General features: G+C 32.1%; 2 protein-coding genes, 1 long non-coding RNA gene and 1 other non-coding gene across 12 annotated transcripts; 3 read left to right on the top strand and 1 right to left on the bottom strand.

Moving 5' to 3' along the window:
* The first annotated feature begins 3 nt into the window (after window positions 1–3).
* Window positions 4–4,165, top strand: LOC106059953 (zinc finger protein 133-like). Of its 6 annotated transcripts, none has more exons than XM_056034759.1 (2): window positions 4–27; window positions 1,443–4,164. In XM_056034759.1, exon 2 carries the CDS (start codon window positions 1,457–1,459, stop codon window positions 2,384–2,386), a length of 930 nt encoding a protein of 309 aa, XP_055890734.1. In that variant the 5' UTR covers window positions 4–27; window positions 1,443–1,456; the 3' UTR covers window positions 2,387–4,164. The 6 variants fall into 6 exon arrangements, with proteins under 6 accessions (XP_055890734.1, XP_013073119.1, XP_013073122.1 ...); XM_013217665.2 differs by lacking the exon at window positions 4–27 and adding an exon at window positions 34–324; XM_013217668.2 differs by lacking the exon at window positions 4–27 and adding an exon at window positions 335–358 and having other exon boundaries at window positions 1,443–4,165.
* A 1,028-nt stretch (window positions 4,166–5,193) lies between these two features.
* On the top strand, window positions 5,194–13,674 carry LOC106059954 (dehydrogenase/reductase SDR family member 4-like). 4 transcript variants are annotated; one of them, XM_013217670.2, is made up of 10 exons: window positions 5,194–5,238; window positions 7,765–7,837; window positions 7,940–8,117; window positions 8,549–8,626; window positions 8,751–8,774; window positions 9,037–9,107; window positions 11,843–11,894; window positions 12,375–12,509; window positions 13,150–13,205; window positions 13,292–13,674. In XM_013217670.2, exons 2-10 carry the CDS (start codon window positions 7,776–7,778, stop codon window positions 13,404–13,406), a joined length of 771 nt encoding a protein of 256 aa, XP_013073124.2. In that variant the 5' UTR covers window positions 5,194–5,238; window positions 7,765–7,775; the 3' UTR covers window positions 13,407–13,674. The 4 variants fall into 4 exon arrangements, with proteins under 4 accessions (XP_013073124.2, XP_055891991.1, XP_055891992.1 ...); XM_056036016.1 differs by having other exon boundaries at window positions 5,213–5,470; XM_056036017.1 differs by lacking the exon at window positions 5,194–5,238 and adding an exon at window positions 5,463–5,481.
* Window positions 13,675–14,084: 410 nt separating this feature from the next.
* LOC106059955 (uncharacterized) lies at window positions 14,085–17,079 on the bottom strand. Its single transcript, XR_001216354.2, has 2 exons — window positions 16,929–17,079; window positions 14,085–14,821 (listed from the first exon to the last, which is right to left on the bottom strand). It is a non-coding gene; the product is annotated as an uncharacterized LOC106059955 (long non-coding RNA).
* Window positions 17,080–17,327: 248 nt separating this feature from the next.
* Trnap-agg (transfer RNA proline (anticodon AGG)) lies at window positions 17,328–17,399 on the top strand. The gene has a single exon. It is a non-coding gene; the product is annotated as a tRNA-Pro (tRNA).
* Window positions 17,400–19,856: the final 2,457 nt, after the last annotated feature.

Genomic DNA, 19,856 nt, shown 5'->3' with positions numbered 1-19,856 from the left:
TATCCGGTTTAAAGTAAACAAAGAGCAGTTAGCAAGTTTTTCTAGCTTTAGCTTTGGACAACAGTGGCTCTTGTCTATATATATTATTATCTACCATTATTACTATTAGATATCTAAATCGACATTTACTTAGTAGTCTAGACTAGATTTAGAAAGTATAGAGATTGACCTAGATGAGTAGATCTAAAATATATATTTTTAAAGCATCGTCAATTTTTTTAAATTATTGTCAAATAATAATAATATAATATTGTATCTCAAAAATAAATAAAATGCGAAACAATAAGTGTCAAGTCATTAATAAGTGTTTTTAAACTCCTTCTCGTAAGAATTCTTTATTTATTTTTACTAAATCCAAGTACAACACCCTAGGGTCTAGATTATATTATTATTATTATCATTATAATAGTAGTCTATTATCTAGATCGTTACAATCTAATTGTAGAAGTTAGAATATAGATCCAAACTAAAATCTAAAAGCCTTAGAAAAGAGAAACTTCATAAAATAAAAATTATTAATTAAGACCCAAAAAAAAATAGCGTGGACTTACCGATAGTGACATGTCACATATTCAATCATATTGAATATTGTGACATATGACATAGTTTGACACAGTGACAGTGTGACTCAGTCAACTTAGATCTAGTTGTCTTAGTGTCACACTGAAATGTGGGTTTGAAAGTTTAGCTTATTAGTCACAAATTAGTGTATTAAGTATTAGCATTTCGATTTGAATTTGTATTATTTGTAAAGTACTAGATCTAGAATTAGTAGAATTTAGAATGTCTAGATAAAGATTAGATCTAAAACTAACTTTGAGTAATTTTTGTCTTCTGAAAATTGAACACCCCTATTTTGTGATATTATCGAACACCCCACAATATTTGTTAAAAGAGCCTTTATTTTGAAAGCTATGATGAAACTAGTGTATTTTTTTTTATCATGATCCATTTCTTTATAGTTCAGACACTTTGGTTTCCTTTACTCTGAAAAACAAGAATTTTACATGGGTTCAAAGAGCACTGATATGACCATGCCATTTTTTTTAGTCTAGGACAGAAGTAGGGTAGGTCCTGGGTTAAAGAGATTTTTAAAGAAAAATCAAGTATCAGCTAAACATGACCTATCTCAAATGCTTCTAAATAGGCCTAAAAACACACATGTCATATCCTTTGTGTAAATATGGGGTGTTTCATAATATTCGTTTGTTACTATCAATGACATTATCATTATCAATGACACTAGCGAACACTATTTTAATGTTGAAAATGCATATCAAAGGGATGATTTATTCAAATGATCATTTATTTGATTTGTACAAATTTGACATCATAAGTCTCTAAGAATGGTTAAAGTTTATTGTTTTTTTTAATCATAAAAAAATGCTTTCTGGTGGTATAAATTTGTAATTCAGTATTTATCATATTTTTATTTTTGGCAGAACTGATTATCATAATGGCAACACTTGAAGATTTAGAAGATTTGACTGCTGCAGAAATTGCCATGGTGACAGCCAATGAAAGAGCAGGTCTAGTGTCTCAATTAGCTTGTCATTTTTGTGGAATGCAATTTGACGTCAAAAAGACTAGATCCCTCCGAGCTCACATAGAGGAAGTCCATGTGCTAGGTGATGCTGGCTACATGTGTGGTGTCTGCTGTGAAGAGTTCACATCTCGGAAAGCAGTAGAGACCCATATGAGCACCTTCCATAGGGCTCCAAAACCACTTGGGTGTGGAACATGTGGTGAAACATTTAGAGTGAGAAATCAATTGCTGAAACACATTGATTCACACACTCAGGAAGAATTAAGTGCAAATAAAGTGGGTCTGTGTTACTGTGGGGAATGCTTTGAATTCTTTACCACTGTAACATCTTTACAAATCCACACTATGTCCCACAGAGAGCAATCTGTATTTGTATGTGGTGCCTGTGGCATGCAAACACAGCACAGACATATTATGGTCAAACATTTAGAGAGCCATGTTATATCAAGTCTGCTAACTGCTGCAGAAGGAACAGAGACGGAAATTGAGTTTCAACAACCTCTTAAAGTCGAACCTAGTTGTATAGAAGAGAATGTTGATGTGTCCTTGGATAGACTTGAAGAAAATGTTTGTGATATGAAAGGTGAGCCCATGGCTGAGGATGAGGTGACTAGTTTTAAGTGTGGCGTGTGTCAAGCATCATTTGCCAATCTAACCGAAGCTCTTGGGCATGCAGAGACTCACCAAGATGAAGATGGTCAAATCGTTGATGGCATGGAACTTAAAGAGGGCATTGAATTTGGAGTTCTTCTACAGGATAGTAATGTTGATATTTCATCACAGCAACCACTGGATTCACAACACATGGATACCTCATCTAATGAATATGCAACACAATGACTATGTTCCTATCAATTTACTGATACTCAATTTATAGTATCTTGATATTTTATGGTATTACATTTAGTACCCATGACCATATTTTTGCTAAATATTATTCAGTATGCCCTAATTAGAATGAAGTATAAGATTATTTGTATTACATTTTATTACTTTAAAAAAAAATATAATGAAACCTTGTTTTTATTCTTTTTTTTTCTAATGTTTTGGTTAATAGCCTGTCAAGTTAGTATGTATTCAATTTAAAATTTAAAAATGCATGTAATACTGCTTTATGTAAAACAATAGTGAAATATATATATATATATAAGTATTATATATATTAATAAAAGATCCTTCATTGAAAAGAAAAAGTTTTCCTCTTTGAAATTAGTTTAGTTGTAATAGTTTTTATTATGTTCAGAATAGTTCAGATCCAAGTGCTGATGTAGTGGATCAAGATTGGTAACTCTGTGAAGAGGCAGAATAAGTGTTTATAGAGTCATTGTCTTTTTAATCTATATAGTAACTCTATGTGGTAATATTGTCAAAGCAGCATTGCTAAGTCTATCACGACTTTAAGCAATCAAAAAAAAACATTGGTGGAACCTAGACACTGAACTGACTCTATCAATTTTCCTAGATATTTGGCAGTTGATTTACCAGTATAACTTTGGGAAAAGAATTATTAGCTATTTGCCAATATAGGAAAAACTCTAGTTTGACCATTATTATTTTTCAAAGTATAAAAAAAAAATAATTTAAATTTGTCTAGAGGTTTAGACAATCTTTATCTTGAACATACATAAGTCACTGGGTTTTCCAACTTCTAGGCCTCTTTCATTATTAGTTTAATAAATAATTAGACATTCAGGAACATTTCACCCACCATTTTCTTACTTTGGATCTATGGCTTATCATACACTATATACTCTGAAAAGATTTATATTTATGCAAAAAAATTTTCTATATACCGGTATTTTTAAAACTTTTTTGCAAACAGTTTTTTTTTAAAAATATTTATTTAATGTGATAAAAATATTTTTATTACTAAATAAAGTGTTTTCTAGTATACAAGCTACTAAAATTTAAAAATTTTGTGTTTACTTTTGTTTTAAAAGAGAAATAGTGTACTTAGTATGTATATAAGTTGAACATAAACAACAATTAATAAGCTGTGTTTCATCTTATACAAATGAAGTGCAATGTAATGCATCCATATAGACACTTAATCAAAGGGAAACATTTCTTCCTTAAGGCCTTGACTGATAGATTGGCCTTTTACAAAACTGTCATTGAATAACATCAGTTAGGCCAAGTTCACATTGAACCATAGCTTCATGACATTCAGTTTATTGAATATACATGAATATTAAGCCTAACAATAAAATAATAATATAAAAAAGTATCCTGTGGTTTCATACTGTCAGTCTACCTAACAATACAATAGTATTTCAACTTTCGATACATAAGGTCTATTCATTCTGTATTGACAGAGAAAGGGTTTTGGTTGTTGATATTCATGCTAAATCTATTGAAACCTGCCTGAGTGGACCACTTCGGGGGCCATTTCTTAGTGTGTATTTTCACACAAACTATCTTTGTGTAATCTTGTTTATAATTCATTTTATAACAATGGAAATTCTTTTCTGAAAGGAAATTTTTACCATTGTGTGTTTTGGGAAATTTTAAAACTGTACATTTTAATAATAATTTCATAATAGACTACTTAAGAAAATAAGTAATAGTTAAAATCTATGAGGACATCAATGAATCTAATTCCTGATTTCATCTCATTTCATTTTAAGTTCTCACTATGTTGACTCTATATCTCTCACAAATAAACTATAACAATCAACTTTTTGTTTCATTTTTTTAATTGCCTCCCTTTTCCTTCTTAGTGTTTATCAGTTCTGTTTTCCTCAGTATAGCCTCAAGGCAGCAGGGGTTTGGATTTAGAGAGATTATATTTTACTCATTAGGCAGCCAACCAAGGTTAGAACTAATAGAACAATATAATACATCATTACATGTCCATGAAGACGCTATGACAAGAAATTATGTTAATCAGTTATAACAAAAAGTGTTCAGACTGAAAAGTCAGTCTTATTACTCTTATGGAATATTTTTTCTATCGATAACATGCATATATGAGAAATAGAATAAAAATTCGTACAAAATTATAGATATAGATCTAAACTATTCTAAACTTTAAAAAGTTTTTTTTTTAATAAGCTGCTGGGTTTATTGTCTACTCATACTATTAAAAAATAAATCAAATAAGAATATAAAACTAAAATGTTATTTAACCTTGGTTAGGCCAATAAAAGAATATGCATGCAATGCATCCTCTGTTTGGGACCCCCTCAACTCAAGAAAACATAAGAAACTGGAACAGACACAAAATAGAGCAGTGAGATTCATAATAAATGAATATTCACATTTGACTAGAGTAACACCGTTAGTTAAATCTCTAAATTTAGAAAGCCTTCAGGACAGAAGACGCAAAAGTAAAGTAGCAATTATACATAAAACACTGAACCATAATCTTCAAATACAAAATTTAATAAAATACTCAGAAAGACACAAAGATTAAGGTACATTCATCATCCCATAGGCTAGGACTAATTGTACAAATACTCCTTCTTCCCTAGTGCTATTAGAGCAAGGAATGGGTTGCGTGAGCTAGCCAGGAAAACCAGCGACTTTGTAGAATTTAAGTCATTGGTTAATATGCATGACCAAATGTAGGACGTAATCATCTTTATGAAGTAACGTCTGTATTATATAAGATAAGATAGGTTGTCCCCCTTGATCTTGCCTTAACCTTTACCCTTTGACACTAGCGGGTACAAAGTTTGTATACCTGTTCGGTAGGCCTAGATCTAGATTCTACCTTATCTATTATAATTTATATCTATTATAGGCCTATAGAAATCTATAATAGATGTACCGATACTAGATAGATTCTACTTCATCTTTAGAGTCTAGATCTATATTAGTTTTCGTAGGCTTGGATAACATTGATTTCATTGATAGTCAAACTAGACTTGATCTGTCTATATAGTATATTAGTATATTCTATATATAATATATACTTACACTGTTAGTTACCGGTATTTTGACTTTGATTAAAATTACATTGAAATAATTATAATATATTTTATAGTCTTATGTCTTATTTATTATTATAATATATTATTATTAGTTGATCTACATTACTTTCTTATCTATTCTGTATTTAAATTATTCTACTTGAAGAATACTTCTAGTTTAGTTTAATATTATTTATTATACCGGTACTACTAGATTACTAGATCTAGATAGTACTAGTCTAGTATAGTAGCCTATAGTGCCTCGATATACAATCTAATAGTTTTTATTCTAATAATAAATAGTAAATTAACTTTAGTACAAGCAGGTCTATCCTATAATAATCCTATTGTATTCTGCTAGGCCTAGATGAGGTAAGATGATAGATCTATTCAATCTATTGTATTGTTATGTATCGAATTCGAATCATTGTATATGTGTGATTATGAATAGTAGAATAGAAATCTATAATAATGATGATGATAATTTATAATTATATATATTATAATCTATATTTTTATATTATAGATCTAGGCTTATATTTTATATTAAATAAAATATTAATTAGATAGTCTTTTTCAAAATCTAGGTTTCTTGACTATTAGAGTCTTTATAAAAATAGATCTGTGGTACTCCTCATCTATCTTTATTTACTCATTTGGACTTTAAAAATATAGATGGATGAATCTCAGTGCCTTGAATTAACGGAACACTGAATATTAGCAAACAAGAATTTTGAATTAATTTTATTAAATATAAATAGTTACTAAATAGATATAGATCTAGTGTTTTAATATATTAGGTAAAATAGGTACAAGTATAATAAAGAGCCATAGTAAAAGTAAAGTTCCCCTTTCAGACCTTGTGGTCTATAGGGCAGATGATGTAAAGGTCATCTGTTTCTGTGGCCTACACAATGACCAATCACCTTTACTTTTCCCCAACTATATTGTCAAGTACCCATTAGAGGCCCAAAAAAATCCTGAAATTAAAAATCCAAGTCTTCACCAGGGTTCAAATCCTGGACCCTGGGTTGGGAAGCCAAGCACTTTACTGCTCAGCCACAGTGCCTCATAAAGAACCAAAGTACTGGTAGGTTAAACAACATTTAGATCTAGGTCGTAGATGTAGGCCCTATGGAAATATTTTTGTTTGTTTATTTTTTTTATTAAAAAATAATTTTTGAAACGATAATTAGAATACTAGCTAGAACATTAAACTTTATGACTCTTCCAACATGTAAAAACAAAACAATGCATATAAATCATATACAGTGGTTATGCTAAAGCAGCATTGAGAAGTTTATTTACTTTTTTTTGTTAAATATTTTTTCTTAATTTTTTTTTTAAACTCAAAGCAAGAATAACTTGCTATTTTGATGGCCGCCTGATATTGCGATATGCGCTCTGGACTGTCATTGGATGATACATGCAATGGTCCCCAACTTGTGCATACCCTATACCCATTGCTATCCCTTGTCATCCTTTGTGTGGTTTGGGCTAATTATCTTGAAATCTGAATTACGAACATACAAAACGCGTGAAACAAATTAAAAAAAATATGGGTATTTTTAGCTCATTAACTCTTTCAGTGCGGCATTACTCTTAAGGAGTAACTTCGCTAGCGTTGGCAAAAGCGCCATTACTCTCAACGAGTAACTTGAAATACAATATTTGTTTCACTATCTTTATATAGTTAAACTTTTGATTACTATCTTTATTTTTCATTTTCTGCATGTGAGACTGATTGTTCTTTGTTTTGGTTGTAAATTGGAAAAAATGACAACATTATGTTAGTGGTTTCGCATTTTTAGTTTATAAAATGGGACCCAAAATAATGTAAATAATATATATATTTTTTAGGGCGTTTTTCATCTTTTATTAACTTAGAAGTGACAAACAGTGTTAAGTTTGTGTTTTTTTTTTTATAATTATGAATTAAATTTAAAATTATAAGGTAAAGTCTTTCAGTACATTGATTTTTTATATATTTCCTTTTTCCATACTCAGTTTAAACTTGTTAAAAGAAGTGTTTTCTTAAATAATTTACTTTATTTATTACACGTTTGTTGCTGATTCGTTTTCCTTTAAAATAGTCATATCTTAGGTTATATAATAAGTTACGTCAATTCTAGTAACTGTACCCCCTTGCAGATTTGTGTTTGTCCCGGAAAACTCCATTTATTTGATCAAAATAATTTGCACTGAAAGAGTAAATATCAAACTAACCACCTTTCGAAGGGCTTAAATTAACAAAGTTCTAACCAAGAGCTCTGTAAATTGTGCGTTTTACTTTTATTTTCTTAGATTTTTTTACAATGTCTTCTTCTCTTGCCAAACTTGCTGGTAAAGTTGCAGTTGTAACAGCATCAACTGAAGGGTAATTACTGATTAGATTTTCTATGCTAATTAATACTAAATCAGTTAAATGTGCTGTTATTTATTTTTAATATTTCCTTGATAATTTTTTTTCAATATGCAGAATTGGTTTTGCAATTGCACGGCGACTTGCACAGGATGGGGCCAAAGTTATGATTAGCAGTCGCAAGCAACAAAATGTGGATAAAGCTCTGAAGCAGTTGAAAAAGGAAAATCTGAATGTTGAAGGTTTGGTTTGCCATGTCGCCAAACAAGAGGATCGGCTCAAATTACTCCAGGAGGTGATCACATATTTAAATATAATTCTAATTAAAATTTGTTTATTCTTTAGCCTTTTCTCAGTTGGCATTCATTTACACAGAATAAAAAAGTAATTAAAAAAAATTTTCTTTTATCAAATTACAATGAACTTTTTTGCTGGCACAATTTTTAATTTCGTGATAGCTACCCATTTAAATGGTGCTTTTGTCTGTGTCATGTTATTTTCAGCACTGAAGTTAAATAAGACTTTGCTTTTGTTTTTTTTTTCTTTAATATTTTTTTTTCTTGTCTACACTATGCTTAGTCTTTAAGTTTTAACATGAAAGATTAAAGTATGTGAATTAAATTAAATTTTCAGTCCAGATTTATGTTTTTTAGGGGTTTTTTACCCATATTTAATGTTTCTCATAGTTTATTTTCAATTCTTGTTTTTGTTTATTTACTTTTTCAGACCACCTCGAAATTTGGAGGTGTGGATATTTTAGTTTCTAATGCTGCAGTAAGCACACATTTTGGACCAACATTAAATGTAAGTTAGTTTTACTTTTGTTTTTAAACCATTATTCAGCTTATGTAATTAGCGGATGTATATAATTAATTTCATTTTAAGTTTCTTTGTATTTTCAAAACACAATGTTTGTTTTTTTTTACAGACAACAGAAGAATCTTTTGATAAGGTATATTTATGTTTTTAAAAATTAAATTTCAAATGTTTTTTATTATATTGTATTGATCAATAATACATTTAATAACCATGCTGTATTCTTCAAAAATATAGTTCATTTTTTTGCCTAATTTTACTTTTTTTTTTTTTTACTTTAAAAAAAATTATATTTCTAATACCCGGATTACATATATTAAAAAAAATGATAGAATGTCTTTGCTTTGAATACTAACTAAATTTTGAAATTAATATGAAAACATTTCTTTGAATCATAGATGTTTGAAATTAATGTGAAATCCACATTTATGCTTTGCAAAGAATTTGTTCCAGAAATTGAGAAAAGAGGGTAACTATTTAATAACCTGTTTTTTAGTATCAAATATTACTAAACAACTTGTCACAGATGCCATTATAGATTTATTTGTATATTTCACATTTAAAAGCTTGTGTGTAAATAGAAATATAAACCCTTGACTGAGCCTCAGGAATTACCCCACAAATCTAGATCCTTGACAGCGCCTCAGGTTTTACCCGAGACGTAATTACGATGTTGCAAATCTATTGGTTGATTTGAAAATAAATAAAGACATTTTTTTAAAAGAGTTAGCGCCAGAGAATTGACGAGAGAGAAAGAACGCCAGTCGATGAAAGAATTTCCTAGTAGACAGTCGCGTTTTCTAAGAGCTCTGATTTAAAGCCTTTGTAATATTATTTGTGCTTGTTGATCTGTAACTTGTGCATAAGCTGTACTTACGTTTTATATTTAAATAAAGTTCCTGAGTTGTGTTTTAACAAAGAATCTTTTATTGTGAATCCTAGATCGTCATTTATTCAACTATTTAATTCAAGTAAAATCCCCGGCACCACAACACACGTTGTGACACAACTAATAGATAATTGGATTATTTGTATACTACCTGGAACCAATGATGAAAGCATCTTGTAATAAATACTTTTTAATACATAGTTGGCCACCTGTATAAATAGATGTGTACCATGGTACTTATGGAGTTAGACGAAATATCATTCAAAACAGTAAAAAAATACCAAGACTTTCAACAATCACCAAAATCTTTTGAAATACCCAGTACTAGTATTAAAAACATATTAGGTATTTAAAATCTTTTCTAACTGGGCCAAAAATGATTACGTTTCTTCTTTGTCAAACACAAATTGTTAGTAAAAACCACGTAGGGTAAAAGTAAATTTGTTTACGTTGGTATAAAAATAAAATTACTTTTGTGTATTATCAATTGTATTTTTTTTTTATTTATACTGTCAATTACTATCAGAAGAAAGAAGTGGGATTTTGAAAATAAAATACCAATGAACATTTTTATTTTTACCATTCTTGAAACTCGAATTTTATGATAATAAATGATTTTTATCTGTTGTGATCTAAAGTTTAATCGATTTCCCAGAACTTTAAAATTTTCAACTTGAAAACTTGTGATGCTTTCCAGGTCTTCTTCTTCTAGCCAGCTTTATTGCTGCTGAGCTGTGAGCTCTTTTGCAGACTGTGCCAAGGAAAAAAAGTGTGCTGTTTTCTTCAGCTGTTCAGCACTGCCGTAAAGGGTGTTGGGCTGTAGTGGAAGTAGGGTCTGCCTAAGGTGGATTAGGGAGGGGCATTCAAAGAGGATATGGTTTACGGTTTCAAAGGGGTGGGCGCAATGTCTGCAAAGGGGTAGTTGTGTGGAGTTTATTTTGTTCAGGTGGTAATTTAATAGTGGTGTGTGTCCTGTTCTTAGTTGGAAGATTGTAGATTGTTCTTTGCGGGGGAGGAAGTTAATACTGTTCCAGGTCTAGAGTAATGGATTCTGTGCATTATTTTTTTTTCCTGCTTAGAATATTAGCCACTGACTTTCAGAGATTCTCATGTACTCTTGGATGATTGGAGTTATACAATAGATTTTACCCTTCTGTCTGAGATGTGTGATTTTTTCATTTATTTGATTTTGATGTGGATTTGTTAAAAAGTACACTGAAAGATGTGATGAAACAAAATGTAGAACTTTAGTTAATTGAATCCAATATTAATATAAATTAAAGCTTATTGAAGTAACTTCACCTTTACCTCCACCTATCCCTTTTTCAGTTGGACCGTTGGGGCACCACATAATATTTGTTGACCTGCTTTCTTAATGCCTCTCTTTCATTTACTTTGGAAGGAACCTCTTTAAATGGCAGGCCCGTCCTTTCTTTTATGTTGTCTTCCCATCGCTTTCTTTGTCTACCTCTTCTTCTTTTTCCTGTTACTGTTCCCTGGTGGAAGGTCTTTGCGAACCCAGAAGACCTTGTAACATGGCCATAGATTAAAGCTTTTTTTTTTTTACAATATTTACCAGGTCATCGTGAATCGCTGTAGTAACCCTGTCTCTAATCTCTTTGTATTTGATAAGGCATTTAAATGTTATACCTTGGATCCTTTTGTAGCATCTTAACTCCATCTTTATCAAATGACTGTCCCACTACAGTACCACTTGTCCCATTTTTACCTATATTCCCGGTACCCTTATTTATCTTCCTGATTTTTCAAAATTCGTAATAGTTCTATATCAGCTGCCTTATCTACAGTCAGCAGGCTATATCCTGCCTGTGACACTGTGCTATGTGGCCCCCTCAAAACTTCCACAGTGCATAATTAAACAGCAGAGGCTCATTTCCATTGGGCTCATATTTTATGCAGTGATGTGACCCGTAACATACATGCTGGAAATTTGTATGGCCACACAGGCCAAAAGAAGTTGGGCACCCTAACGCACTACTGTTCTAGTCAACTCTATATTAGTGCTCTGAAAGTTCCAAAGCTATTTTAAGTCAAACCCAAGTTATATAGTAATGTAAGAACTAGCAAATTCAAAATGGGACGACATCTTAGTGGCACTAGTTTAAAAAATTCCATTTGTGACAGATTTATTCACCACTTTCTCTTTTGCTATCTAAAATTAAAGCGCATGACAAAATTATACTATGGGTTAGAGTTAATATTTATGAATAAAACTTTACATAATTAATGAAATTTGGAATAACCACCTTTAGAACAATTTTGTTTTATACAAAACATTCTTTTGTGACTCACAGGTCTGGCTCAATTATTGTTGTTTCATCTATCGCTGGTTATGCTCCATTTGAAGTAAGTATTTATTGCTGGTAACATATTTAGTTGTTTTTTTATATTGATGAATTTAAGTTTATAAACAATGTTGTTAACATGATTTTGGCGTGTGTTTGTGACCAAAGTGTATGAGTTGTACCCTGAAGTTATGCCCCTAAATGTATCAGAAACCCTTTAGTAAATGATTATGCAGAGATTTCGTCCTTAGAACACGTGAAAAATGGTAAAAATGCTGTAGATTTTAGGGATTATAGGAATTTTACAATAATTCGATGTTAATGATTTGATAAATGTATTAATCATCCAGAGTTTGAATTTTATTTGTAATGCTATTTGTGAATGTTTATTAGTATAGTAAGGCTAAAATATTTATACTTATGCAAACCAATGATACTTGTGAAGCAAATGTCTATTCATGTAATCATGTCTGAGATAATTTGTGATCAATTTTTAATGTCAATTTTAGTAAATTATTCTTATCTGTTATTTGATGTCCAGTTTATAGGTGCGTACAGTATAACAAAAACAGCTTTGCTGGGGTTAGTGAAGACACTGTCACCAGAGTTGGCTAGGATAAACATCAGAATCAATGGGATTGCTCCAGGAATCATTGATACTAAATTTAGTCAAGCTGTGAGTAGTTCCAGTGTGTTATAATTACTTTAGAATATCTTATAAAAAAGAAGCTTTTAGTCTGATTGTGAAAATTCAAATGATGTGCTCTGAGTGACCATGCATCCCCATGGTGGAGGCTGCCCAGGTCTGAAAGAAGGATGAGCCACTGTCCTGTTGGTTCACATTTAACACAGGCCAAACTTTGACTCACAGTGACTCTGCTGCGGGGAGATAGAGGAAATTATGTCTCATCTTATCTTAAAGATTACATATATTCCTTCAAAAAAGAAGATAATTACATCCTACCCATTTCATGTATCAATCTAGCCATGCATGTTAATCAATGACAAACTCTGCCAAGTCATTGGTTTTCCTGCTGACTCAGGCAACCCATTCCATTCTCTAATGGCACTAGGGAAGAAGGAGCACTTGTACGAATTAGTTCTAGTGTATGGGACTGTCACAGGTCTGGGAAGCCACAACGTCTTGACCTGCATGGTGACATATGTGCATCATGCATACTATCAGGGTTAAAGTCCAGGGCTTTGAAAGAAAGGATTCAGATGGAGTTTGAGGATGATAGTGTGATATATATTGAAAATAGATTAAATAATAACAATACAACTTTTGATACATCATTATGAATTTCTTTTAACAGTTAACATCTAGCAATGATGCTGTTGAATATTCAAAAGCTAAGATTCCATTAGGAAGGTAGGTATAAATTATAAATCATTCAGATTTATTGTTTTATAATTATATTTTAGAACTCCTAATTCAAGACAATTTTTTCCTGTCAGGTTTGGAGAACCAGATGAGTGTTCTGGTATAGTTTCCTTCCTTGCTTCTGATGATTCATCGTACATGACAGGTGAAAACATTGTTATTGCTGGAGGTGCACAAAGTAGATTGTGAAACCATATGCCCAAGCTGTCTTTTTTGACTTAACATATTTATTGAACATTGTTTTATCACATGCATATATGCACACAAACGAACTATATTTATAAAACATTAACACAAAATCAAATACTGCTGACTGTTAATTTAATTTTTAATTGCTGGCTCTTTTTATTATGCTGATGTTTTTAATGTTAATTATTACTGTCTGGCTGAAATAGGTGTATGCTAAAAGTGTTATGACTGGATATATTTTTCAATAATAAATTACATTTTAAGTATTTTTACTGTTGTTGTTTTACTTTTCTTAAAACTTTATCTCATTATATATTCTGTCATCTGATAACTTTTATTATTGAATGCCTCATCATACATTAAGTCTCACTCTATCATCTTAAAAAGGTTTATAAATGTGTCAATATCATAACCTAACATCTTATAAAAATAGTATTTACTGTATGTTTTATTACATACAGTGTATTTGTTCTCTTTTAACATCCTACAAAATTTGCTGTTCAATGTCCATGATTAACACACAGAACACAATTAATGCATGAACATGTTTAGGACGTGATTATCTTCTTCTTTGAAGGAACATGTAATTTATAAGATAAGATCTACATCTAACTTGAATAAGCACTGTATATAGATAACAAAGTTCATACAAACTAAACATTCACAACTAGATGACAATTTTCTGTTAGTACTATTAATTTAATAATCATTTCATTTTAAATCATTGCTCAAAAAAGATTCATTGACACAAATTTAATTAAAATGATAATTAGCAGATTATTCTCTATTTCAGTAAAAACATGAATCTTTAAAAAAACAGAACCAATTGACGAATTTGTATTAAAAAAAGAATAAACATTAACAAGTCTTTCTAAACCTCTTTTCCAATTTTGTTAGCCAGCCAGTTGTGTGAAATAACATTTCGATCAACTGTTCGATAAAATGCTCGATGAGGAGCATAATTCCAATCGTGTGCCTTTGCTATTTTGCCAATGGAATAATCTTCTTTCCATACTTTTCTAGGGCACAGTTTTTTAGATTGCTTATGTCTAGGATGGTCACTGCATTCAACATATTTTCTCCCATGGCGCCATGTGAAATAGCATCCATCACAAATAAGACGTGGCCTTAGAACATTTTGATAAAATCTAGTCTGCATATATGTGAATCCACAGTTGCCAACCTTTAAAGTGCTTTCTTGGAAAAGTCTGTTATCTGGTGTTGATAATGCATTAGTACTATGTGAAGGCAATGAACCCTGGATCTGACTCTGGGACATTAATACTGACAAAGTGGAATTGTATTTATTTCCAAACGTAGACCCTAAATGTTTACTGAGATTTTTGGGCGTTAACAAGCTCAGTAGGTGACTTGTTTTCCACAACACGTTAGCCATGCTTAACAAGGGAGATGATCTGTTGATAAAAAAATGAAATGTTTAAAATGAGAATCAAGAAATATATGCAAAAATAATAAAATACAAACAATTGAACAGAGCAACAGGCAAATTAATATGCATGACTAAATGCATGGCGCGTAGGACGTAATCATCTTCTTTTTTAAAGTAACGTCTGTATTATATAAGATATAAAATAGTAATGCAAAAAAATGTCAAATATTAACTACCCCTACAATGGTGTTATTTTTTGTTCCCTCTGACATGTACAGGCACTGCATTTTAGTTCTTACTACAGGAAGTGTGGCTGAAAGACAGAAACTGCTTGACAAACTATCAAGGGAGCTCATGGATGCATAAAAAGTGTTACTGTGTTTATAATTAAAGTGACGAGGAATATTACAGATCATATTTATAAAAGGCAAGGGTTTTATTGCAAGAAAGGTATTGTGGTTTGTCTTTAAGTATTTCACGTTCAAGATATTCTGAATCAACTCTGTTTTTATTGGACATTTTAGAGTTGAAATGTTTTACAAATTTAAATAATGGGTTGGCTAAATCAGCCAGGAAAACCAACTTAGCAGAGTTTAAGCCACTGATTAACATGCATGACTAGAACAGAATAGTCTAGATCGAAAGTTATCTTATAAAATACAAGATGTTACTTCAAAAAAGATGATAATTAGGCCCTACCCACATCAATCTAGTCAAGCATGTTAATCAATGACTTAAACTCTGCCAAATCATTGGTTTTCCTGGCTGACTCAGATACATTTAGAATTAGTAGAATAATCTAGATTCTTCTAAAATCTAAATACTGACTAGAATGAGACTTAAGTTAATCTCATTTGTGATAAGTCAATACGATTTTATTAGATTATAATTATTATTAGTCACTTTGTGACAATTACTTTTTTTATACCTAGATCTAAATGAAACCTCCCTGAATTTGAATTAGATAAAGACAATTACTCTCTAGTGACACTAGTAGGTACGTAGTACAAGTACTCTAGTCTAGACTCTAGACCTAGAATCATTCTACTAGTCTACAGTCACTAAACACTACTAACTACAATTTCTCAGTCGTAAAACACTGGTCACCAAGTCTGACTGAAGAAGTGACTGATCTCACTCTCACTGGGCTATTGAACTTTATTATTATTAATAATATTATTCAGTCTATACCTATAGATTTATATAAACTCTATTATATTGTCACAATATTGTGTTATTCTAAAAAGTCTAGCTAGTAAATATTAATTTAATGTATTAATATTATTTTTTTAATTAAAATATATTATTATTATTATTCTGATATTCATGATTCATACTATTCATAGTAATCATAGATTCTAGATCTAGATCTATATATACATTACTGTCATTACTATAGTAACTATACTATATAACTATACTGTATACAAAAGTATACAGTTAAACTAGATATAAGAATAAGTTTAAAATAATAGAGATTAGTTAGAGTAAGAAGTAAGACTATTTAGTATTTATTACTAGATCTAGTAAATACTAAAATACTAGTTTATAAAAAGTTTATTAATTATTAATTAGACTTATTTTTGAAGTAACGTCTGTATTATATATAAGATAAGACTATAATTATATTATATTATAATATTATACGTCACTGTTGAATGACTGTTGTGACTATAACTAGATCTAGAATAATCTAGATCTATAAGTGAAGTTAAGTATAATTAATAAATTATATTAATTATTATTTATTTATTATGACTAGAATACTAGAACTAGACTGAGACTCTCTAGACTCTAGTCAGTCTACTCTTACTCTTAACTCTTAGTAACTCAAGACTAAGTCTAGATTCTAAGATTGTCTAGATTCTAGATCTATTATCATCTAACTAAATCAAGTAAATCTAGATCTAGTCTATAGACACTATCTACTATAGACTATAGTTAACTATAGTGAGTATAGTCACTTATTATTTATAATAGTATAGTGAAGTGTAGTATATTCTTATATATATTAGTAGAGGTGGTCAGATACCTAGATCGGCCGCCTGATTCTGCGTATCTGACAACCTACCCTACATTAATAAGATTAATACCGTAGAATCTTAGATTTAGTCTAGTTAGATTTACTTTACTTTTTGGATGAAAACTAGACTAGATATCTAGATCTATTCAATGATGTAAAATTACAAGGACGTCGCCATGTTGTTTATTCCGGGTTAAGTTTTTTAAAATGCAAAAATATTGCATTGGCTAGTCTAGATTACTAGATTTTCTAGGTCTAAAGTCTAGTTCACAGACCTATATATAGATCAAGAGAGATAGTCTATATAATTATAGTTCTCTGGTCTATGAGTCTACCTAGGACTATACTTTGAGTCTAGATTATATCTAGAAAAAAAGGAGATAGCCCATAGATGTAGATTTAAGCTTTAAAGTGAGGATATTATGCACAACAAAAATTATACTGAACCAAATTTACTTGTAAATTTTGAATTTTAAATTATCTAGTTTAAATATCACAGTTTTTCAACGGCTCGTTGGTCTAGGGGTATGATTCTCGCTTAGGGTGCGAGAGGTCCCGGGTTCAAATCCCGGACGAGCCCAAATTTTTTCCTCATATGTCATTAGACATGATCACCATGTCATCATCACCAATTTTATTTTTTTAAGAAGGGCCAATAACTAAAAGGAACATTTTTGACGGTCTTCGAGTTCGAAGATTAATGGTTATGCAGCCCCAGCTGCGACCTACATACTCTACCACATCCAGGGCAAACATTACCATTGTCCGCCAGTGGTCGATTCAGATTTTCTTTTCGCATTCTACATCTGTCATCGGCAGTGGACCTATTTTTTTTGGCCTCAAATGTAATATTTGTTATCAGAGTTAATGGTATCAAATTAATGTGATGTAGGCCTATTCAGTAATCTGGTAATGGTTCTTTATAGGCCTTATTAGATCAAGGTGCGCCTGCAGGATTTTTTTTTTCAGAGGGTCCAAGTTGCAACCTAAGGCCCACAGTCTTATAATCATAGCTTCAACTTTCTTGTTACGGAGATTATTAAAGAAAAGTATTAGTGCCCACCTCCTCCGGCCAAAAAAGACACAAAGATAAAGGCACATTCCTATTCCCCTTGCTAGGACAAATGTGTACAAACACTCCTTCTTCCCTAGTGCTATTAGAGCATGGAATGGGTTGCCTGAGGCTAGCCAGGAAAACCAGTGACTTGGCAGAATTTAAGTCATTGGTTAATATGCATGACTAAATGCATGACGCGTAGGACGTAATCATCTTCTTTTTTTTGAAGTAACGTCTGTATTATATAAGATAAGATAAGAAAAAAAAATCCCTCTGTAGAAAACTCGATTGCGATATAGGCCTAAGTGCACTGTGCACTGTAAATGCTTGTTTCATGAAATAGAAAAGAAAACGAACAAGAGAGCAAACTGTTTACTGCGAATACTGATAGGACTTGCTTCACGTCGCAATGGACAAGCTATAGCGATGAATGGTGCACAGTGCTGAGGTGGACAAGGTAGCGATGAATGGTGCACAGTGCTAGATGGACAAGGTAGCGATGAAAGGTGCACAGTACTGAGATGGACAAGCTAGCGATGAAAGGTGCACAGTGCTGAGATAGACACGCTAGCGATGAATGGTGCACAGTGCTAGATGGACAAGGTAGCGATGAAAGGTGCACAGTACTGAGATGGACAAGCTAGCGATGAAAGGTGCACAGTGCTGAGATAGACAAGCTAGCGATGAATGGTGCACAGTGCTAGATGGACAAGGTAGCGATGAAAGGTGCACAGTACTGAGATGGACAAGCTAGCGATGAAAGATGCACAGTACTGAGATGGACAAGCTAGCGATGAAAGGTGCACAGTACTGAGATGGACAAGCTAGCGATGAAAGGTGCAGAGTACTGAGATGGACAAGCTAGCGATGAAAGGTGCACAGTGCTGAGATGGACAAGCTAGCGATGAATGGTTCACAGTACTGAGATGGACAAGCTAGCGATGAATGGTGCACAGTGCTGAGATGGACAAGGTAGCGATGAAAGGTACACAGTACTGAGATGGACAAGGTAGCGTAGAATGGTGCACAGTGCTGAGATGGACAAGGTAGCGTTGAATGGTGCACAGTGCTGAGATGGACAAGCTAGCGATGAATGGTGCACAGTGCTGAGATGGACAAGGTAGCGATGAAAGGTGCACAGTACTGAGATCTACAAGGTAGCGTTGAATGGTGCACTGTGCTGAGATGGACAAGCTAGCGATTAAAGGTGCACAGTGCTGAGTCGAACAAGCTAGCAATGAAAGGTGCACAGTGGCACAGTGCTGAGAATATTTCAACAGTCTGAAACATCGCTCAATGTTACACGTAGTCGCCGATCAAGTTAACACTATCAGAATTGTTTAATTAAAAAACCAGCAGGAAATCAAATTTTTTTTTTTTTTAAAGTCAGCAGTGTCTAACATATCAACGCCTGCAATCTATGATTGTGAATGCCAGTAATCGAACCAGTTCATTGTCTCGTATTTCCGTGTGGCCACTATCTTAAGTTGGACAGACTGCTACATCTGGGCAATCTCTTCAAGAAAGGTTGGCAACAATGAAAAGACAAATCAGAAACGTAGACGAGGAGCAGGCACTGATTAACAAATCTGGAGTCTGTCTCGTGTCACCAGTAGCGGTTATTTCAATATCCACCAAACATTCAAAGATCTTCTCAAAGTTGTGACTGAAAGTGCCGATGGATTTGTAATTGATAGTCCATCGTGTCTCACACAAGAGAAAGTCAATTTGGTACCAACATCATCGCATGGGACTGTCAAGGAAGAAATATATAATCTTCTTGATGGCTCCAACAGCATTAACTCTTTCTCTCCCTAATTATTTACCACATTCTGGTGGAATCAACGCTGGTATCGTCAGTTAGGAGAGAAAGAGTTAAGTATATCCAAAACGTCATTAGGTCATTGACAACAATGTTTAGTCTGTGAGATACACAATGCTCAAAGGCTGATTTTGGATAGGCCTAGTTTTCACGAATCC

The sequence above is a fragment of the Biomphalaria glabrata genome, chromosome 7, assembly GCF_947242115.1.
Source record: "Biomphalaria glabrata chromosome 7, xgBioGlab47.1, whole genome shotgun sequence".
Lineage (NCBI taxonomy): Eukaryota > Metazoa > Mollusca > Gastropoda > Planorbidae > Biomphalaria > Biomphalaria glabrata.
Note: the sequence above shows the minus strand (reverse complement) of the source record. Positions and strands in the feature narration are given on the sequence as shown.

Excerpts from the sequence above, each read along its gene's own strand:
- LOC106059954 (XM_013217670.2), top strand. The coding sequence starts at position 7,776 with ATGTCTTCTTCTCTTGCCAAACTTGCTGGTAAAGTTGCAGTTGTAACA. Across the intron at positions 8,775-9,036 it reads CAGAAGAATCTTTTGATAAG|ATGTTTGAAATTAATGTGAA; the intron begins GTATATTTATGT and ends TTTGAATCATAG. Across the intron at positions 13,206-13,291 it reads GCTAAGATTCCATTAGGAAG|GTTTGGAGAACCAGATGAGT; the intron begins GTAGGTATAAAT and ends TTTTCCTGTCAG.
- LOC106059953 (XM_013217668.2), top strand. The coding sequence starts at position 1,457 with ATGGCAACACTTGAAGATTTAGAAGATTTGACTGCTGCAGAAATTGCC.